Raw genomic sequence first — 22,803 nt, forward strand, 5'->3', positions numbered from 1 at the left:
CACAGCGGTTAAGCGTCTGCCTTCGGCTCAGGGTGTGATCCCGGCGTTATGGGATTGAGCCCCACGTCAGGCTCCTCCGCTGTGAGCCTGCTTCTTCCTCTCCCACTCCCCCTGCTTGTGTTCCCTCTCTCGCTGGCTGTCTCTATCTCTGTCTAATAAATAAATAAAATCTTTTTAAAAAAAATAAATAAAAGGGAATAAGAAGAAGGAGGCTTTTTAGTTTTAGACACTTTCTCTAAGTGACTAAAATATACTTGTTTTGTAGGCTTCCCATTTTTTCTCACCAAAGGACTTTACCCTTGCCTTCAGTTTGTGGAATCCTTGTTTTATTCCCCCCCACACAGGCCCAAAACAACATTTTTTTCTTTTCAATAAAAAAGTGATTTGAGAGTAAATGCTGAAAGCAAAAAAATGTTCAAATTTGGTTTTGCAACATCACATTTCTTTGGAATTTCCTAAAATACACAAAGCGGTTTTCTCTTTTGTACCTGTTTATAGTAAGCAGAAGTCCCTCTTCTTTTTCTTTCATAAGGATCCTCACAGATCAGTTTCCTCAATAGTCTACATGAGTCAGAAGACTTGTGAGGAAACAAGCTCCCCTTAGACTAGGGTTCTCCATAAAAAGATAGAATCAACAGAATTTAGGGCATTCAGGAATGTGGATGGGGAAAAATGACTTCTGGCTTTTTACTACCCTTTCACTGAAGTTTAACATTTTCTTCAATTATGAGGCAGACAACAAACCCTAGTAATAGTAGCAGTACCCATAACTTTGTCACTGGTAGCAATCACAAACATTTTTTGTCACATTATTATTATTGTGGATATCTTAAAATATTGTTTGTGTTCATCCTTCCTTTAGAAATGCTGATAATTGTGAGACCTTCCACTAGATCTTATTTAATATATTAATAAAGAGCATGTATATATTACTATATCACAAATTTACTTTATTTGTATTTTGAGATAACTATTTTTCTTCATAATCATATGATTTTGTTTTATGTATTTAAACATCTTATTCTGAGAAGGAGGCCCCTAAGCTTCAGCTACTGCCAGGAGGGTCCAGGGCATAAAAAGTGTTAAGTACTCCTACTTTGGATAAAATGTTTCATATTTTTATGATACTTTACAGTTTTTTTCTGTCCCTCCAGCTTCATTTTATATCACATTCCACTAACCATGTTCAAGCCCAGCAGGTCTTGTTTCTATTCCTTGAAAACTCAGCATTCTTTTCCAGCTCGAGGTCTCGGCTCATACTTTTTTCCCCACCTGGAATTTCCTTCTCCCCTTGCCCATCTTCCTTTTACTATGGCTGGTTCCTTCTCATTCTGACTCATCTCAGCTCAATGGCCCCTCCTCAAGACCTCCTCTCCCCACTCTATTAAAAAGAGGCATGTATTAGGGAGCCTGGGTAGCACAGTCGTTGAGCGTTTGCCTTCGGCTCAGGGCGTGATCCCGGTGTTCCGGGATCGAGCCCCACATCGGGCTCCTCCGCTGGGAGCCTGCTTCTTCCTGTCCCACTCCCCCTGCTCGTGTTCCCTCTCTCACTGGCTGTCTCTCTGTCAAATAAATAAATAAATAAAATCTTAAAAAAAAAAAAAAAAGAGGCACGTATTGCATGGTGCACTGGGTGTTATACACAACTAATGAATCATTGAACTTTACATAAAAAACCAGGGATGTACTGTATGGTGACTAACATAATATAATAAAAAAATATTATTATAAAAAAAAGAGGCTTTTCTTGATACTCTTTACCTTACAAGGTCAAGTAAAGTTGTAATTATTTTCTTCCATCCTTTCTTTGACTTGAGTTTTGTCTGTGCCCCCACATGTAAGTGCTATTAAGACAGGGACTGTGCTTATTTAATATTGACTTTGGGGGGAGGTAAACAGAAGGGGGAAATGAACCATGAGAGACTATGGACTCTGGGAAACACACTGAGGGCGTCAGAGGGGAGGAGGGTGGGGGAATGGGATAGGCTGGTGGTGAATAGTAAGGAGGGCATGTATTGCATGGTGCACTGGGTGTTATATGCAAGTAATGAATCATGAAACACTACATCAAAAACTAGGGGTGTACTGTATGGTGACTAATATAATATAATAAAAAATATTATTAAAAAAATAATATTGACCTTGTATTTCTGTCATTTAGTTCATACTCAGGCACAGAACAAGGGTGGGCGCCCAAACAGAACATGTTTGAAACTTATTCATTGGATGAAGGGATGGTTTAGGTGCTTAGGCACTTTCCCACAAGGGAAAGAGAAAGAACAGGGGTGAAGAAAAGATGACAAGCTAATCAGAGAAAGGAGTTTGAGGTGTTTGTAAGGCCTGAATTACAGGGATCCAGTAGGCAGTTAATATCATCTAGTGAGGACAGGACTGGCCTGGAGGTGGAGATGTGAGAGTCGTTTGAAGTGCATGCTGCTGGTCACGAAAGCAATGAGATTGAAGGAGGTCGTCTAGCAGTAGGTCAGTGTATCTCAAAGTGTGATCTCTTGGACCACCTGTATTACAATCACCATCTGAGCTGTTCACACGTGGCCTCACTGTGGACCTCCATAATCAGAACCTCTGGGGTTGAGAAGCAGTAATGTGTCATTTTGATAAGCTGGCCAGGTAATCATTGCACGGGAGCTTGAGAGCCGCTGGGAAAGAGAAAGAAGAGCCAGGGCAGAACACTAGGGAGCAACAGTGTTCTAGGGGCTAGAAGAAGAGCCCATGTATTTCAGGAGATGAGTAAGAAGAGTCAGAGGAGGGAAACTGGAAGAGTAGAATCATGGAGACCGAGGGGGCAGTATGAGGTCACATGCAACAAATAAAATAAGGTAGATGAGTACCCCGGACAGTAAAGTTAAATGAAAATAATCAAAATACAGATTTCCATCTGATGCTTCAATTGGCCACTTGAGATTGATAAACACAGTTGACCCCTTAGGGGAACTAGCATCCATCAGAATATCAGCAAACAATGTCATTTAATTCTTTTAGCTAGATTGCAAGAGCAGAACAAAGGACAAAGGTTGATTATGTAATCTGACATGTAAAGAATACTATTATTTTCCAAGTCATTTGGAATACTTGGGGAGATGTGTTTCCATCAACAGGAGCAATCACATTCCCAAAGCTAATCTCTTCCAGTCTGCATTCTTATCAGCTAATTGAGCCTGAAAAGACAAGGATCTCTGTAAGTGATTGATATTAACCTGTTTTAATAGGAAGCCAGATGCTTTTAAGTCATTTCTGAATCCTCTGGAAGTCATAAGAAAAAACTAAATTCATTTGGACAAGAAGAATCACTTTTACGGTGTGCAAAGAAAACAGTACATGTGAAACATGTTGCTACAACCTTTCTGGATTTTTATTTCCTTCTTTCCTTTTAGGCCGAGAAGTTTGGTGACTCCTTTGTCTTTGAAGGCATGTTGAGTGAGCAAGTGAAGACTGATATCCAGCAGGCAGTAAGTAACGTCTCAACAGGCTCTCATATTTCTCTCCTGCTCGTTGGAAAGGGCTTGGGTGAAACTCCAAAGTGCAGTGCCGCCCTCCTTAGCCCCCCAGCGCTTCACCATTCCTGCTCTAGATTTGCCCACAAGAGCAGGCCCGTGGGCCAGGGCCCCATGTCGTGAGGAAAATGACACAAGTCCACGATGGTAGCTGAAGTGTCAGGTCTGCCTCGAGTTTCTGTCTTGTGCACCCGAGTGACACAGTGTGTTGCTGAGGAGGGCTTAGCTGGGCTCTGGACATTTCTGGGTTCTTTACTTGTAGTCCTATCTAGAATAGAGGGTTAAATGTGAATATTTTTTTAACTTCTGTATGTAAAGTCTTGATCTCATCAGGTGCTAGTGTGGAGAGAGAGCTTCCTATTTAAACGTTCATGAATTCCTACGATCAGAGAAGTATTCATGAAAGGGAACTTTTGCTCTGGATATTCATAGGAAATTGAGCCAGAGAACTGGCCTTACCACTCAGGGTGTACTTGCTTTCACAGAGAGGGTCCAGGGAATGTGAATTAGGTGTGTTTTTCTCAGAAATCATGGAAACAGTGGACTGGGCTTCCATGAGCACCTGTGTGGTGAGCGGAACTTGGGATTTCTCTATGTTCGACCGTTTGTTTACACACATGTCTCATAGGGAGGCAGAAAATAGAAAAACGGGGGAAGGATCGTGGTTAAGTTAGGAGGTTGAGGGTTCACAAAACAAAGAGCTAAGGGAATGCAGAAGAAGCAGGAGGTAGTGAGAGAAGCGAGGAAATGGGGTCAGCCTTCGTTGCAAGGGAGACTGATTAAGATACAGAGATTGCAGACTGGAATTCAACCCTAATCTTCCTTTGTTGCACAGGTTCCCTTTCAATCGCCTGAACTTGGTCTTTATGTGTTGGCGTCACCGTTCTTCTCTCTTGCAAGCAGCAGTGCCAAAAAAATGAAACCTTCCTGGCTCCCGTTTTCTTTCTTTTCATATGAATGTAGCAAAGGTGATGGGGGAGAGAGGAGGTTAAACCAGACTTGCTTTCTATTCATTTATAGGAGAATCAGGCCACTATTCTGTATGTATTTTACATAAATGTTTTTAAAACATGACCGAGCTCTGTTTGAATTTAGTTTTTTTTTTCTCATTACAAGTTTTTATTATAAATCTATTATGTAATCTGATACACCTTTTTTTTTTTTTTTCCCAAAAGGGCTTTGCGGTCACATTGGCCTAGTGTTGATGAGCCAGCAGCTCAGGATGTGGTCCTTGTTTTAAGATATGGAGTTCAGATGAGGGAGAGCTTTGTACTTATTTTTGTAATTTGTTCTTTCAGATACAGGACCTCTTGTCACTTGAGAACCTCCAAACACAGTAGGCATAAAGGCAAAGGCAGATTATTGCTAGGCTCTGAGGATGCCCTCTAAGTACCTAGCGAAGTGTGTGTGCTTGTAACTAGGAGGATAACAAGCAGCTCTCACAGGAGCCTAGTGTTGGTCTCTTGCTTAAGTGCTCATAATGGAAAAGCAAACCTTTTAAGCGTGTTTAGAAAGGGCTGGAATGAATAAAATGAATCTGTTGATGATTTGAGAACGCCAAGTTTTTGTTTTTCAACTCCCTCTTAGGTCTGACATACCCTCATGCACCAGACCTTTTTTTTTTTTTTTTAAAGTTTTATTTATTTATTCAGGGGAGAGAGAGAGCATGAGCAGGGGGAGGGGCAGAGGGAGAGGGTGAAACAGGCTCCCCGGTGAGCAGGGAGCCCAATAGGAGCTTGAATCCAGGACCGTGGGATCACAACCTGAGCCCAAGGCAGATGCTTAACTGCTTAACTGACTGAGCCACCCTGGTGCCCCTACCTTTTATTAACCCAGTGTTTCCACAAGCATAGGACATGGGATGGCCCAGGAGAAGACTTGAAGTGAACAGGAGAAGAGTTAAGGTAGTATGTGGCAAAGCATAAGATAATCCTGAATCACGGAGTGAGAAAGTTATTTCCTTTTCAGATCTCTTTCAAGACCTTTGTAAGTCAAGACAGAAGTCTCATTTTGGGGGTAGCATGTCATTAACACTCAGCAACACTTGTTGGTCTCCTGTTAAATACACAAAATCGTCCTTGGAACCTTCCCCAGGCTACAGTAGCTAATTAGAATTTAGTAATATTGTTTCCTTCAATGTAATTATTTTATAATATTGTTTATTTTCATATAATGGCAACTTTAGGAACATTACTAATGTTCATGACCTGTGCCACCCAGGCGCCCCTCTCTCTGGTTTTATGCATAGATTTGGGGAAATCCAAAAACTATGCTGCTGCTGCTGTCATCTTAGCTGGATTTTCTTTCTTTCCTTTTTTTTTTTTTTAATTTTAAAGGTTTGAGGCAAGACATTGAACTGGCTTTTAGGGTTTGCTCACAAAAATATCTGAAACTCTGTGCGTTTAATGGTTTAAAACAGAGCATATGTGCATGCTGAAATCTACTTAGTTGTGATTCTTATTTGAATGCCCAATTTTTTTAATAATAATTTTTTATTATGTTAGTCACCATACAATACATCCCTAGTTTTTGATGTAAAGTTCCATGATACATTACTTGCATATAACACCCAGTGCACCATGCAATATGTACCCTCCTAATACCCATCACCAGCCTGTCCCATTCCCCACCCCTTTCCCCTCTGAAGTCCTCAGTGTGTTTCCCAGAGTCAATAGTCTCTCATGGTTCATTCCCCCTTCTGTTAAAAGTTAAAAATTGAGCTACTCTACGATCCAGCAATTGCACTACTGGGTATTTACCCCAAAGATACAGACATAGTGAAGAGAAGGGCCATATGCACCCCAATGTTCATAGCAGCATTGTCCACAATAGCTAAATTGTGGAAGGAGCCGAGATGCCCTTCAGCAGATGACTGGATTAAGAAGATGTGGTCCATACATACAATGGAATATTACTCAGCCATCAGAAAGAACGATTTCTCAACATTTGCTGCAACATGGTCGGGACTGGAGGAGATAATGCAAAGCGAAATAAGTCAAGCAGAGAGACAATTATCATATGGTTTCACTCATTTATGGAACATAAGAAGTAGGAAGATCAGTAGGAGAGTAAACTGAATGCCCAATTTGAAACAAGTGTCGTAAAAATGTATAGCTATTAAATCATGGAAAGGATTAAGGCTAGTTTTGTTTGCTGTGTTGTTTTTGTTTTGGGGTATTTTACTCAAGATAACCTTCTATTGTTGAAATAAAGGTAGTGTTTAAAATATTTAATATTTACAAAGTATACTTCATTTTAATAATTGTGTTATTAAAATAGCTCATAAATCTTTGACATAAGGTTTGACCATGGGGTGGGGAGAAAACAGTTGCTCTCTGTGGGAGCCTGAGAAACAATGATTATCTCTTGGTTTGTGGTTTGGCACTTTCTGAATTTGCTAACACTTTAAGGAAACTAATTTTTGAACAGGTGTCCTTGATAAAGGAGGAGAGTAGGTTATTTTGAGAAGTTCTTTTTAACTGAAAACCAATTTCCGTGAGGAATCAGAATTACCAAGTCATCATCTTCTTTTTTTTTTTTTGAAGTGAAATACAGTTTTGGGACAGCCATATATCCTGCCCAAGTAATGCTGGGTGCTGTGCTATTTGGATGTTGCTGGACCAGGACAAAAGGCAGGGAATAGTGCAGCCTGACTGTCTCTTACATAATCACAACTGGGCGAAGACTCTGAGCTAGAAAGAGAGCATTAGTAAGGATGTGATTCAGTTACCTAAATGTGCATGCATTGTAATGAGAAGTGCCTTGGGGCCCAGCAAGATTCTGAGGTCATACCCCAAAAATAATTTTTAGAAAAGCTTTAGTAAGTTAAATAGTGTAAGCCAAGCCAGAAACTGTTCAGAAAGGCAAGTTCCAGTACGTAGGAAAAGTAAATTAAAATAACTCAAAACATGTGCCTGGTGGATAAATTGCTCAGCCTCATTTTTGATGTTAGAAGTTTTACTTTTCTGGTAGCTTAACCACCATTTCCTTGGACAACCTCAGTTCAGCTTTAAAAAGTTTTTTCTTTCACATGACCACCAAGACTTTTCTTTCCCAAACTGATTTTGGGGCTTGTTTATTCAGAAAAGCCATAAGGAAAAGATCACAGCCTTTGAGTGAGGGAGACCTGGTTTTAAACCTCAGCTCTGCCGTTAACCAGCTGTTTTTGAGAAAAGTCACTTCACTTCTTTGATATTGGTTTTTTTTTTTTTTTTTTTTTTGACTTCTCTAGTTTGATGCTTCGTTTCAAAAGTTTTGGGCTGTCTTTTTAAAGCATTTTGATTGATCTGTGGATTTCTTTCTGAATGAGCCCTTTAGTTCCACAAGTTTTGTAGTATATTTGTAATTGTTTATGTCTAAATATTTACTAATGTTCAGCATCATTTCTGTTAGTGATTCTGTTTTTGCTTTATATCTTTTGAAGCTTTGTTGTTGCACTGGTAAGTTTAAATGCATAAGTGTAGAAATGTATCTTGTTGAATTTTGTCATATAGGGATTCTATTTTTCTCTAATAAATTTTATCTTCCAGTCTATTTTTTGTTACCTACATGGGTGCAGAAGCTTTCTTTTGCCTAATTTTTGTCTAATATATACTTTTTCATCTTTTCATTTTCAGTCTTTCTGTATCCTTATGTTTTAGCTGTATCTCTTATAAACAGTTTTTAGAAAGTCCATTCTGATCGTCTTCGTCTTTCAGTCAAAGGTTTAGTTTATTTAAGTTTATACATAGTTTATTATGGCTACAGATATATTTGGCTTTATTTCTACCATTTTATTCTTTGCTTTGTCTTTATCCTGTTTTTTCTCTTCTTTTTTCTTCAATTTCTTGCATATTTTTCTATTTCTTCCTTATTCCAACTTCACTTGTCTCCTTAGAAGTTATATACTCTATGTCTCTTCATTTACTAATTAAACTATCTATTTTAATGCTCACATTTAAAGTCTAAACTTTAGTCCCTTAATTTTTCTGCTGTATAATACTAGGACCTTGCTCTAATCATCCCCATCCAACTTATGTATTACTGATATCCACTATTTCATTCTAATTTGTTCTTTTCCCCCAGTGCTTAGATATTATTAATCCATATCTATATAATCCATGTTTGGTTACTGTTATCATTACTACTCTCTGCATCCTCCGTTCTGCATCTCAGACAGAATATATCTTCTGACTACAGGATATTCTTTGGTGGTGAATGTTCTTGTTATTAATTGTTTGAAAATATCTTCAATTTTATTTATTGAAGAAAGATATTTTCACTAAGTGAAAACTTTAGGTTGACAGTTATGGTCTCTCCGTACACTAAAGGGATGATTTCACTGTCTTCTGGCTTCACTTGTTGCCATTCATACATACTCCGTTGCTGTTTCTTCGTAGGTGATCTGGCTCTGGCTCCCTTTTTTTTTTTTTTTAAAGATTTATGTACTTGAGAGAGAGTGCACGCATGAGTGCACAGGTGGGGGGAGGGGCAGAGGGCAAGGGAGAGAACTCTAAGCAGGCTCACTGTGGAGCACAGAGCTCCAAGGCCCTCTGATCCCATCATTATCCCAAGGCCATCAGATCCCTTGACCTGAGCCCAAATCAAGAGTTGGACGCCCAACCAACTGAGCCACCCAGGCGCCCCTGGCTCTGGCTGCTTTTAAGATTATCTCCTGTCTTTGTTATTATACAGTTGGACTATGATATTTATAGGAGTTGATTTCTTTCATTTATCTGGTTTGAGTGTCATTGGGCATCCTGGATCTGAGGACTGGCATTTTTTTTTAAACAACTCCAGACTATTCTTCACCATTATTGTTTTGAATACTGCTTTTCTCACTCACTTATGTCTCTCAGGAACTCTAGTTAGGCATTGGTCAGCCCTTGTCAGTCTGTCTTCCATGTCTCTTTAAACCACTTTTGAACATATAGATGTATATTCCATTTATATATTTCATTTTAATTTGTTGCTTTTTGGCTCTGTCTTTCGTATTATTAGTAGTTGCTGTAAGGATTATCATATGTGTACCTAATTTCTCATAGTCTATCATAGAGTTAGTAATTTAATACTTCAGGTAAAATGAGTGCCTTATAACCATATAGGTTCCTTTACTGCTATGCTATAGTTGTCATATGTAGTACATGATGTTACAGTTTTTACTTGTGACATCCACACGTATATACTTTTTCAATTTAAAGAATAAAAATAAAATCATATTTACCCAAATCATTTCTGTTCCTCTTTATTCCAGAAGTTCCCTGTTTTTGTCGGGTATCATTTCCTTTCAGCCTACATAACTTCCTTTAGCACTTACTTGAGAACAAGTCTTATATCCATGAATTCTCTTAGTTTTTCCTCATCCGAGAATGTTTTTACTTCCCCTTCATTCCTGAAGGCTGTTTTCATGGGATACATAGCTCTGGGTTGGCACTTCTTTTCTTTCATCACTTTAAATGTAGTTTCCATCTTTTCTGGTCACGTGGTTTCTGATAGCAGCCATTTGAATCACTGTTCTCTTATGCATATTGGTGTTATTATTTTCTGGCTGCTTTCAAGATTTTAAAAAATCTTGTCTTTTGTAGTTTGACTGTGATTTGGACATTTGGACATTGTTTTCTTAGAGATTAGAGATTATCCTATCTGTTGAGGTTCTTGTGTCTGTGGATTTATGTCTTTAACCACATTTGGGGAGTGTTTAGCCATTACGCCAAATATTCTTTTCAGTGTTCATGTCTCCCATCTTTTTAGCACTCCATTTCATGAGTGTTAGATATTATCCTACAGGTTCCTGAGGCTTTTTTCATCATTTTAAAGTGGTTTTTCCTCTCTGTTCTTCAGATTGTGTACTTTCTATTGATATGTCTTCAAGTTCCCTCTTTTTTCTGTCATTTTCATTCTGCTCTTGAGTCTATCCAGTGAGCTTTTAATTTCAGATATTGTACTTTGCAATTCTAAAGTTTCTTTTTAAAATATAATTCTTGTTTCTCTGCTGAGAATGCCTAGCTTTCTATTCATTTTAAGGATATTCACCTTTACTTCATAGCTGATGTTTATAATAGCTGCTTTAAAATCTTTGATAATTCCAACGTCTGGGTCATTTTGGGGTTGGTACTGGTTCAGTTTCTTTTCCCTTCAGTATTGAGTTTTGGGTCCTGTTATAATTCTCAAGAGAACGTTGACTTTTTTTCTTTTCTTTTTTTTTTTTTTTAAAGGCAGTCAGTCTGGTAACCTGGTAGGTATAGACCACAAGTTTTATCTTGCCTACTACTAGTACTGATTTTGTAGTTTTGTTTGTTCATTCCTTTTATGCCAGCACAATGCTGTGGTTATTTTTTTTCTTCACTGTAACTAGTATTTTGCTTGTTTTAGGGGTAATAATGCCTATCTAGTAGAGTATTGTAAAGATCAAATTAAGTAATACAAAGAACCATCTAATACAGTACTTAGTACATAAAAAGTCTTTTAGTAAATGTCATTATAGCTGGCTTCTTCCAGTGCACTATCTCTAATTGAAAATTGAGTTAAATTTTCTTTGCTTTGCTTTATTATTGTCCATTTGTAAGATTTGATAATGCCTATATAGTACTCTGCCAAGTTGCAATGTTGTTTTGAAAGGATTTGCTATTGTGGAATAAATCCTCTTGGATTATCTCAGAGTCCTTGGCTGGAGGAATATCAGTGACATATCCTTTTTCTTTTAGTTGGTGGGGGTGGTAAAATATACAAAAACATAAAATTTAGCATTTTAACCATTTTTAAACATACAGTTCATTGGCATTGAGTCCATTCCCCATGTTATGCAGTCATCATCACTCTATATTTCCAGAATTTGTTCTCCATTCCAAACAGAAACTCTCTACCCAGGAAGCAATAACTTCCCATTCTCCCTTCCCTCCATCCCCTGGTAACCTTGATTGTACTTTGTGTCTCTATAAGTTTCTTTATTCTAGATGCCTCATAGAAGTGTCCTTCTGTGTCTGTCTTACACTACTTGGCAAAATGTCTTCCAGGTTCATTTATGTTACAGCATGTATTAGATTTCATTTCTTTTTAAGGCTGAATAATATTCCTTTGTTTCTATAGACCACATTTTGTTTATTCATTCATCTGTTAATGGACATTTGTATCGTTTCCAGCTATTTAACATCTAATTGCCATTTTGGCTTTTGTGAATAATGCTGCCATGAACATTGGCGTGCAAGTGTCTGAGTCCCTGCTTTCAATTCTTTTGAGTATATACGGGGGGCATATTGTTTGAGTTGTTTGGATTCATGCCTCCTTGATTATCTGCCATTAGCCCTCGGGTGTGTACTTTGACTTCTTCCAGTGATGGAAATAAGTCTGCCTCCCTCTGTTTGAAAGTTTGCTTTCTGGTTTAAAATGTGGTTTGTTTAGCAAACAATCAAAAATGTCCTACTGTCTTCTAGATACTGTGTTATTCCTGAGAATACAGAGATGAAAGATAGCCCTCCCCTCTGCCCTTTAGATGCTCAGAGTTTAAGGGATGTGGTAAACCAAAATTCGATGTTTTCTCTGACTTATGAATTTTTTATATCAAATGTTTTAGAGAAATAGAAATGAAAACACACACATCATCTGTTTTAAAATTATTAAAAAAAAATAAGAGTATATGAGATCTATACCATCCTGGAGTGTCCTGGAGGTAGCCCAAAATAACCTTGAGCAATGAATTAGGAAGGGCTTTGGCAGGTGCTGTGGCAAGGAGTGGTGGGGAAGTGTTAGGGGACGTGGCTGGAGAGCTGCGGTTGTTAGGTTAATCAGGGGAGAAGGCCTGGGTGTGGAAGAGGCATTTAAGGGAAACCTTGTAGATGTGGAAGAACTCACTTTGGGATCAACTAGAGCAAAGCATTTAGTGAAGGGTCTACTATGTTCCTATGCTCTGACCACTTTCTGCTTTGTATGGTCTGGTCTTAGCTATGTTTACTCTGGGAAGTCCATTCGAAATGCTCTTCTGTTGTCCCACATTCCAGATTTAGGTTGTTCCATTTATTTGTTCTTATGGCTTCTTGTGCTTTCCCTTTATGTCATTTATCTCACTTGTAATTATTTGTGTAGGTATTTGTTGAATGCCTTTCCCTTTCCCTTTCCCAGGTATATTCTATGATGGTGGGAGAGAATGCACTCTACTACTGTATCCCCAGCATAGTAACTGTCACTTAATAAGCAATAAATATCTGCCCAAAAAAAATGCCATTTGAGTATCATCGTTGGAGCCTTTAGTTTTTGAAAGCTGCAGGGCTCAGACCTGGTATGAACTGTCTCATATTGGAAAGTCGCTTTTCCTTGGCAAGAGAACACTGGCTTCGTCAATCAGGGTTGAGGTGGGTTCACCGTAACGGAATTATTTGGGAAGGGTGATCCAGGGCTGGCTGATTGGATAAGATGAGAAGAAAACATAGTCCCACAACTGTATTTTGTGTCTGTTTTTGAAAAGAGTAGTTGTCTGTCTGATTTAGGAGTCAGTTTGTGGTGTAGGCTCAGGAAGCAAAGCTTGATAACCCGGGAAAGTGAGAACCCAATATAATAGGATAACAGGGCCCAGTTTTTTCCAACCAGCACCAAAGTAAGGCATCTGATCAGAATGAGCGTGAATGAGGCATGCTGCGTTTCCAGAGGCTCAGATTTGAAATATCTCTTTAAGGAGACCTTAAGTTTCTTGTCAAGTCGTAGATCTTTTGCGATCTGACTTGGATGAAGAAGTAATAATGATTCTGATATCCATCCTGTACCTCCCAAATGTTGGTGCTTGCATTATAAACCTGTAAAGTGAGACAAAGATTAACTATTGAGTGGGGGAGTCATGCCCAGGAGATATCCAGCTTTAAGAACAACGTATGCAAAAATGAGAATTTAGAATCAATGGAACTTTCAAAGTCATCTGGCAAAATGAGGCAACTATGGCCCAGGAGGGGAAATGGCTTGCCTCAGTTCTATATAGTGATGAGGGTGGCACCGACCTTTTATTTAGTACCTGAGAACCAGCTTAGGACCTTTCCCACTGTGGAAAACTCATAAGCCAGGAGCTGAGTCTCTCTCTCTCTCTTTACAAAAAGATATCCTACTGAAAGACTGTATCTAAAATTGATATTTATCCAGAAGATGGTCACCCAAAGTGGGGAGGGTTTGGAAGACATGGAAACCTCAGGAACAGGTGAATTTATTCATTAAACAAATATTTATCTTGTATGTGCTATGGGCCAGGCAGCTTTCTAAGTGCTGTGGATACAGGTATAAGTCCTTACTTTCTTGGAGGTTATAACTCTAAGGTGAACTTTTAACGGACTATGCTAATGGCTTGTGAATGAAATAAAACAGAGTAACAGGATAGAAAGTGACTGCAGTGTAGTGTGATTGGGTTCTTTTGGCTCTTTTATTTGTGGGGCCTGGGATGGCTCCTCTGACGTTTGAGCTGAAACCTAGATGAGGAGTAGGAGCCAGCATGACCAGTGATGAAGGCGTGATGAACAAGGGGCATTGTGATGGGGGGGGGGGTGACGGTTAGGTTGGAAAAGTAGGCAGCAGGTGGATTACATAGAGCTTTGTAGCCTCAGAGAAGTTTGGGTTTCTTCTTAAGCTCAGCAAGAAGCTGTTGGACCTAGTTAACATTTTAAAGCGCCCGCTCTGGCTTCTGCTTGGGTTTTGTCATAGTTGGTGAGACTTGTTTGGGCCATGGAGCATGGTGGTAGGAGTAGAGATGCTAAAAGTGGTCTGATATTTGGAAGTACATCTGAGCCCATAAGGGGAAAAGGAGAGGAGGGACTCAAGTATGACTACTAGGTTTTTGGCCTGAGCAACCGGGGAGGTGGTGATTCCCTTTGAAATGGTAGAGCATGGAGAAGGTTGAATAAATTACTGAGCCTAGAGAAGACTAGAGTTGAGTGAATTATCATTATTCTACAAATGTCTGAAAGGTGATCTGAAAGGAATTTGATTTATTCCATGTAATCCTTGGGAGCCTAATGAGTGCCAGCAGTTGGAAGTTCTCTGGGAGACATTTCATTTTAGCCTTTGATTAAGAACCCTCTAGTTATTAGAGTGATCTGGACAGGAGGGACTGCCTGCAAGGAAGTGATGCGGGTCACCTGAATTGTTCAAGCTGAGCAGGGAGACCATCTATTGGTAGAATGACCATGTAATTTATTGTCCACATCAGGACACTTTTGAGAGCGAAATGGGATGCTGTTAATTATGCTAGATAACAGGTGTAAATCTCGACTGCCCTGGTCACATGAGGACCAGTGTTTTTCCTGCCTCACCTGTTCATCCTAGAAACACTGTAGAAAGGATGTCTTTGGGTGTAAGTTGAAACCAGGGGATCTCTTGGCATCCCTTCAGATCTAAGGTTCTGAAGATCTTTGGTGTGTTTCATTTAACAAAAAGTATTGATGCCCAACTTCTCTGATTAAGTGAAGTACATTTATAATACAGGCAGCCTCCTATGTGGAATGCCCTACCCATCCTTGCCCTGCTTCACTTGCTCCTCCTTCTCACCTTCTAATGGAAGCATTTGCAGAGTAGCACCCCCTGACTGTCGTTGGGTGCCCCTCCTTGGGCTCCCATAGCTCACCGAACTCCTCCTGGTCATAGTACTTAATGCAGGCTTAAAATTATCTACTCATTTGTTTTTCTTCACCCCCAGGTTGTATGCTTCACTTCTGCACCCCCAGGGCCTAGCACAGGGCTGGCATAGGGAAGATGTTCATGGAATGTTTGTTGAATGAATGAATGAATGGCATTGTGAATTGGTTTTTATAGATTTCTAGTAATGTTCTGATACCCACATATACATAAGAATATGTATCTCTTTGCTGTTTATTACACTAAATCCAGACAGCAAGCCTATCAGAGAAGTTTTCTTAGTGTACTCATTTTACTGAATGAGGAAACCAAGGCTCAAAGAGGTTCAGTAGCTTGCCCAATGTCACATAGCTAGTAAGGAGGAGAGGCAGGACTGGAACCCACTAACCACTTGGCGAACTGCTTGGCTCAGTGCATACTGTATCTCCTTAAACAAAACTTAAACACATGTTATAGTTTAAAGATTTTGAAAAGTTCTGCAATTAAAAAAAACAAAAAACAAACCAACCTAGTTTAACTTGATTAACCCAGTGCCTTCCTGACTACTTAGACTGCTGTGACTTTGGAACCTCTCCACCACCGCCTCCCCCTTTACCTACCAACATCTTGTCATAAACTATTAGGAGACAGCTGTTGGGAAATGCTTGGATAGTGGAAAAAAGTTCTGAATTGAAAATCTGCAGTTGTAGGTTCTTTTCCTGGCTCTGCCTGCCACTTTTCAGGGCTCATTTTTTTTTCTTTTTTTAAAGATTTTACTTTATTTATTAGAGAGAGAGAAAGGGAGAGAAAACATGAACAAGCAGGGGGAGGGGCAGAGGGAGAGGGAGAAGCAGACTCCCTGCTGAGAAGGACCCTGGGATCCCAACCTGAGCTAAAGGCTTAACCACCTGAGCCACTCAGGCAGTCCAGGGGCTCATTTTTTCATCTGTAAAATGAGGATGTTTAAATAGATAGCCTCCCAGATCCATCCCACCTTTAAAACTCTGCAACATTGTAAGCAGGCCTGCATTAAGCATACAGTCATACGGGGAAAGCATGGCATACTTGAGTGTTAGAGCCAGGTTTCCACTCCCTGCCAAGCCAGTGTTTGCTTTACCAGCTCTCGCAGAGCTTTGCAAGATACACAGTATTGTTAAGAAAATATGCAAATGTTTCCTGCTCTGTGTGCTGTCACCACACGGAGAATCAGCAGTCACCATCCCGCCACTGGCACAGTGTCCAGCTGCCGGGTGAAATGTTCATGTCAGGCTGGTGATCTGAAGAAGTCAGCCCTGTGGAGTATTCAGAATTTGTTCTGTGCTCCTGCAGCCCTGGGCTGAGATTGGCTAGTTCAGTGCCAGCCTCTAGTTTCAAGGGGCAGCAGTTGAACCATCATGCTACATGACCCTCTGCAGATGCCTATAGCTAAAACAGTTAGGAAGTAGATCATCTGACTGTGAACCTGGGCTGCTTTTGCAGCAAGAGTCCTGTCCCCTTTGTCATGATGCTCTCTGGGGTGATGACTCTCCTCTTTTTCTTCTCTTTTACCAAAAATAGGTGGGATTATTCATGGTCTGATTTCCCTCCAAAATAACCTGTGTGAGAGAATTTCCCATTCTTAGGATGCCTTTTACTATATTCTGTCTTCTTTTTGCCCTTTTTTCTCAGAAGCTTCACAGCTTGTAAGGCATGAAGTAAAAAGTACAGAATCAATCAAATGGCATTCAGACTTCATGATATTTCCCTGTTTTATACATTGAAAAAGACCTAAGTTAGCCGCTAGAAATTTAAGGTGCCTAAATGGAGTCTCCTTGTAAAGAATTATAATAAATACATAGTTCTGGGGTGCCGTGAGCTTTTATATATGCTCAGCCCTCTTTCCCAAGGGAAACTAGCCACAAAATCTATTAATGTTATAAACTTTAAAAATTACGTTGTGGATTTTTGAAAATGAGTTTTAGCAAGAGCTTAGAGAGACACACTCTTAGGTACCACTTCTGGAAATGCAGCAGAAATAAAAAAAATACGTGCCCTCCTTACTACCCATCACCAGCCTATCCCATTCCCCCACGTATTGCATGGTGCACTGGGTGTTATACGCAACTAATGAATCATCGAAATTTACATCAAAAAAAATAAATAAATAAAAATAAAAAATTAAAAAAAAATAAAGTTGTTATATCAACATCAAAAAAAGGAATAAAAAATAAAAAATATAAGTGAATGTGTTTGAAGATGTTCACTGTATTATTACCTGTAATAGCAAAAAAAAAAAAAAAAGCAACAAAGCTTAATATAACCTGAGTGGTTCAACGTTAGGAGATTATTTGGTAAATTATGATATATCAATATGACAAACTATTGTGTGTGGCCACTAAAAATGTTTGTTGTGAAGTCCAGATAAAACGTAGGAAAGTATTTAGTAAATATAATGAAAACTATCAATATATGATTTGGGAAAAATATGTTAAAATGTGTATGCTTATTGATGGAACTGGAAGATGAATTTAAAAATAAAGTTTGCAGTAGGATAGTATCAGTAATGTTTAATTAAATTAATAGATATTTTTAATATTGCTTATTTTTGTTTTTTCCGTAAAATTAAGTCTCTTAGCTCTGTTAAAAGAAAAATCTTAGAAAAGCTGAAAAGTATGTTCAGTGTAGATAATTTAGAAATTAAAGATGGCACCCACAAAAGAACATTAAATATCACCCATAATCCCAACACCCAGGAATAACCATTGCGGACATTTCAGTATGTGTACTAACTAATCTTTTCTTGGGGTGTGAGTGTTTGTGTGTCTACATGAAAACATTTTTTTTTTTAAAGATTTTATTTATTTGGCAGAGATAGAGACAGCCAGCGAGAGAGGGACCACAAGCAGGGGGAGTGGAAGAGGAAGAAGCAGACTCATAGCGGAGGAGCCTGATGTGGGGCTCGATCCCATAACGCCGGGATCACGCCCTGAGCCGAAGGCAGACGCCTAACCGCTGTGCCACCCAGGCGCCCCCATGAAAACATATTTTTAAGTAGACTTGTACACACATACTTGTAAGTGACTTTTCACTTTCTGTGAAAGGCAAACATTTATCCAAGCAATTACATTTTCCCATATATAATTTTTAATGACTGTTCTATTCCTTCATGTGGATGTACAAACAAGGGACTCAGTCTCCTTGCTGCGTATGCACGTGATGTAGCTAGCCTCTTGCTGAGTATTGTCAAATTGCTTTGAAGATAGGTTATATCGATTTACATGGTCAAGTGAAAAATTATTTAAAAAAAAAGTCCTTTTCTCTTCTTTCTTTCACTGAAGAAAGTCCCAAATCAACTTTCCCCATACAACTGACAATGAGTAAACTAGATCACTGTTAAGGGTTCTTTGAGCCCAAAGATTCCTGGGCCATTTTTTGCACATATGTATAATGAATGACTATGCGTAGTGTATCCACTCCTCTCTTAAGGACGTGTAATGAATGTTTAGAGTGTACTGATTGATGCCATATGGAAATTCAGTGTATCCTAGCCTGAGGAATTTCACTAAGAACTGAAGCAAAAGTATTGAAAATTTTCAGTTACGTTTTAAGTTTCATAAATATTTGTACTCTATTTGAAAAAGCATGCATTTTTCTCTCACACAAATTCTATTAAGTAGTGATAGTACATAATTTAGGATTTAATTTAAAATAAGCTGTCAGGCTTGACTACCTATTTTAATGATGCATTTCTTTTTATTCTTTATTTAAGCCAGATTCTTTACTTTCCACATTTGTATTGGGTGCTGAAGGAAGAGATTTTTTACTATGTGCTTTGTACTCCATCTGATTCCTTCGGCTGCTGGATTCTCCTCCAGTTTTATTTATACTTCATGAATTTGAACAGATCTGTAATTTCTCATTGTTCACTGGTGCCAGTTGAAAATTCTCCCAGGCTGTTTTTATAGGGGTAACTGTCATGTTTATACTACATTTCAAGAAACGTCCATCTTTTTAATTTGCTTGTCTAAATGCATTTAATTTTTAGGAAAACAGTTGTACGGTTGTGAACTTGACATCTTTACGCTTAAATATGCATAATTACACAGAGCCTTTCTCCTGTGCCGACTTTATTCTAGGCTGTGTGTGTATAAGAAGCATAATTTACCACCCCTGGCAAGAATAAAGATACCTTTGATAGCTTCTCCCTTCCTTTTCTTTAAACTGTTACTACAAATCTGGTTATGTCCCCAGGGAGAGGTGAGAAACGATGTCTTTGCACTGGGAAGTCCATTTCTCAAGGGGACATCAATACTTACATGGATCCTATTTACATTGTGATTGGTCACTGGCTGTCTGGTACAGCTGTTTCAGCTTAAAACCCAAGACAGTTGCTATGGAGATGGTTGTCTAGAAATAGGTCAAGTTAAAGTCCTTTTCCCCCTGGATATAAGGGAGTGCTGTAACTCTGGAATTGTCTCAGTTGAACAGAAAATGTGTAGGTGGGCAACCACATTAAAAAAAAAATGTTCTCCTTGTAGGATGAGGCTTGTCATAGATGCCAGTCCACTCTTGTTGCTGCTGCTGTTCTCCAGGCAACACGCCGGAAGACTCTTCCTGTTAAAGCCGAGCAACTAGAGATGGCATAATTTGCAGTATGACCGTGATTTGCTGGCTCATATATGACTCTCAAAAGTTATTTTATTTCTTAAGTTCCTAAACATAGTAGGATAGCATTTATTTTCAAGACAGTAACCAGGAGTTCAAGAACAAGGTTTTAAAAACAGCGTTAACAGTGACATTTGGAAAAGGAAGGCACCTGGTGACATTGGATGGGATTTGCCGTAAACTGGGCTGGGAAACATCCTGGCTTTCCTGAGGCATGATTCCCAGGATGAATGATGTCCTACCTCTGATCGCATCAGTCCTCGTGGGGTGACCTTGGTTACCTGTTTATTCTTCCTCATGTGTCAGATGGGGAAATGGTTCCTGACTGTGTGTCTGATCATTACAGCGGGGACTTACGGGCTTCTTCACAGATGGGCATGTGGTATAGGTACTCTTACAGGTCCCAAAGCTTGTCTGGTTTAGCGTCTGGTGAATGTGGGTTCCTCCTGCATCACCTATACCTTCCCCTGCCCCACTCTGTGGTGCTGCTTGCTTCAGGGAATGGGCTAGTTGATGTGTAGATGGTTCTCACATCATGACTGTGATGGAAGATAACAACTATACACTCTTCCTGGCAATTGTTTGGAAATGACACATGTTCTAATACTTTTCCCAGCCTATCTTTCTTCTGAAAAGGGTGAACTGAGGGGTGGCTGGGGCCCATGCTGAAGAAGTATTAGGGGGCAGATTTTCACTGATTAGAATGTATATTCATTGAAAGTCCTAAGAGAATATTGCAACGTTGAATAACATAAATGAATAATAGTAATAATGATAGCTAGCACTTGTGTCATTCTGACATTGTGCCAGGTCACTGTTCTAAGCTCTTTATGTATATTTCCTTATTTAATTCTCACAGCTACCCGGGGAAGTGGATAGAAGTGTTACTATCCCATTTTATGAGGGAACAGACAGACCTGAAAGGTTAATGAAGAAGTCTAAGATCATGCAGCTTGTAAAAGGTGGTGCTGTTTTTCAGGCTCAGGTAGCCTGGTTCTAGGCTTGGATGCGCTTACCACTGTGCCTCTATGAGCTGTATATTAACATTTAAGAAAGATGGTCCTTTTTTTTTTTTCTGATTCTCATAGTACAGTGGTTATTCTGCATTTGGCAATGTCTGGAGATGCTTTTGGCTGCTGCAGTTGGGTGGGGGACGGTGCTACTGGCGTCTAGCGGGAAGAGGTCAGGGACACTACTATACATCCTACAGTGCACAAGACAGACCCCTGCAACAGGGAATTATCTGGCCTAATATGTCAGTAGTTCTGAAGTTGAGAACTCTTATTACAGTAATACACACTCAACCTTAACAAGTACATTACTCCCCTAGTCTTGACCCCTGTAAGTGCAAGGACGTTCTTCCAAACTTTTTTCTTCAGAGTATATTACCATACATTCATGTGCATATATTTTACAGAAACAGAATCAAATATGTATTCTATTCTGTAGGTTATCTTCATAGTATATTATATATGTATTTCTATTTTAGAGTGTCTTTTGATAACTGTATAGTATTCATGTGGATGGATGGATGCCCAGGATGGGTTACTTTGTAATTTTTAATTAGAAATAATATTATAATACTGTAGCTATACCTTTGCATACTTACTTCAGGTCTTAATATCTTGGAGAAAAACTAGGTTGTGGCCTTCGGACAAGGACATGTTACCGTGGTGTCCCCCCACCCCCCGTCTCAAGCCAGTCTGTTTGTCCTGTCTCACTGCACACATCACTGAAATTGTTGATCACTGTATAGCTCCATAACTTCAAGTCATGTAAGCTGGGTTGCTAACATCCTAGGAAAGATTTCAGAAAAGAGGAATCCTGGGAGAAATATCAAGCAGATATCTAGAATGAGAGAAAGTGTGTGTGTAGTGGGGAGGAAACTGAGCCAGAACTATGGCACTATCATGTGTAAGGTGGTACCTAGACCCACCAATTGGAGTTTTGTAGACATTTTTGAAGGAAAACGAAGTGACTAGCTCCATATTTTACTCCCAACTTGGTGCAATTAACCACATAAGATAAACATGTAAAGTAAATAATTTAAACACGATCAATATACTGTCTTAATTCATACTCTGTGGATTCCTGGGAGTTGAAGATCTCTTTTAGGAATCAGACTCAGTGGCTGGCAGATAATGAGTGCTCAGCAAATATTTGAACCTGAGTGAATTGAGGGGAAGAGGAGAGGAAAAGGGAGGCTGCTGGAGCAGCCCCACCAGGGTCTGCTTTACATCAGCCAGCTCCATGGAAACCCCCCCCCCGCCCCCCCGAAGAAGGGCTGGGAAACCTTGGAACACATGGGCCATTAAAGCTTGTGTTTGGCCGTCTTCACTACAGCTGTTCGTATGCAGACCCTGTGATTCAGCATTTCCACTCCATGGTGTACGATCAACAGAAATGCATATGTATACTTGCTGAAAGTCATGAGCTCCTAAGAATGTTCATAGAAGGAAGCACTATTCATGATAGCCCCAAACTGAAACCCTCCCAAATGCCCATCAGTAGTAGAAGAAATTAATCAGTTTTTTTTTTTAAATTGCTATTGATGAAATGTTTCAATACTTAAAAGGGTACAAGAAAAACAGGCATTCTAGTTTCTACCACCTGTATTTAACAAAGTTTAACATTTTCCATATTTGTCTTTAGTTCTTTTATTATTTTAAGACATAGAACCTTCTGGTGGCCCATCTGATCAGTGTTGGGGTGGGTTGAGGTTGGGTGAGTGATCTGAAGATACTGAAACACAAGAGTGGGATAACCTGGGCTTTCTATGCGTATTTTCCCTTGGCATGGAATGAATTACCTGTCATTGGACCCTAAACATCCAGCAGTGTAGTCAGTGAGAAAATCCCCGGGTGAAATAGAAATAAGCCGTGCCTTTTGCCCCTCCTGGTCTCTGAAAAATAGAACACCGCGCAGTGGTGTCCTTAAGGACATTATGCCTCTTTTGTTGAAATATAAGAGAATTTGGGTTTTCCCATCAGATTGTGAGTGAAATCCCATGAATGTTTTGCTTGTACTGATGTGAAGAAAAGAACAAGAACAGAGTTTGGTGTTTTCAATGATTGCTGTAATCCTCAGC

The 22,803-nt window shown here is 39.4% G+C and overlaps 1 protein-coding gene across 3 annotated transcripts in view; it reads left to right on the forward strand.

Annotated features, from left to right (window-relative positions):
- The window catches only part of SUMF1 (sulfatase modifying factor 1), an 89,515-nt gene that overhangs the window by 19,685 nt on the left and 47,027 nt on the right, over positions 1 to 22,803 (forward strand). For all 3 annotated transcript variants that reach the window (XM_040628532.1, XM_040628533.1, XM_008697942.2), the window contains exon 3: positions 3,393 to 3,467. In XM_040628532.1, the coding sequence (XP_040484466.1) occupies positions 3,393 to 3,467 (75 nt within the window). The remainder of the gene's footprint in view (positions 1 to 3,392; positions 3,468 to 22,803) is intronic.

Source organism: Ursus maritimus, unplaced genomic scaffold, assembly GCF_017311325.1.
Source record: "Ursus maritimus isolate PB19 unplaced genomic scaffold, ASM1731132v1 scaffold_14, whole genome shotgun sequence".
In the NCBI taxonomy this organism is placed as follows: Eukaryota; Metazoa; Chordata; class Mammalia; order Carnivora; family Ursidae; genus Ursus; species Ursus maritimus.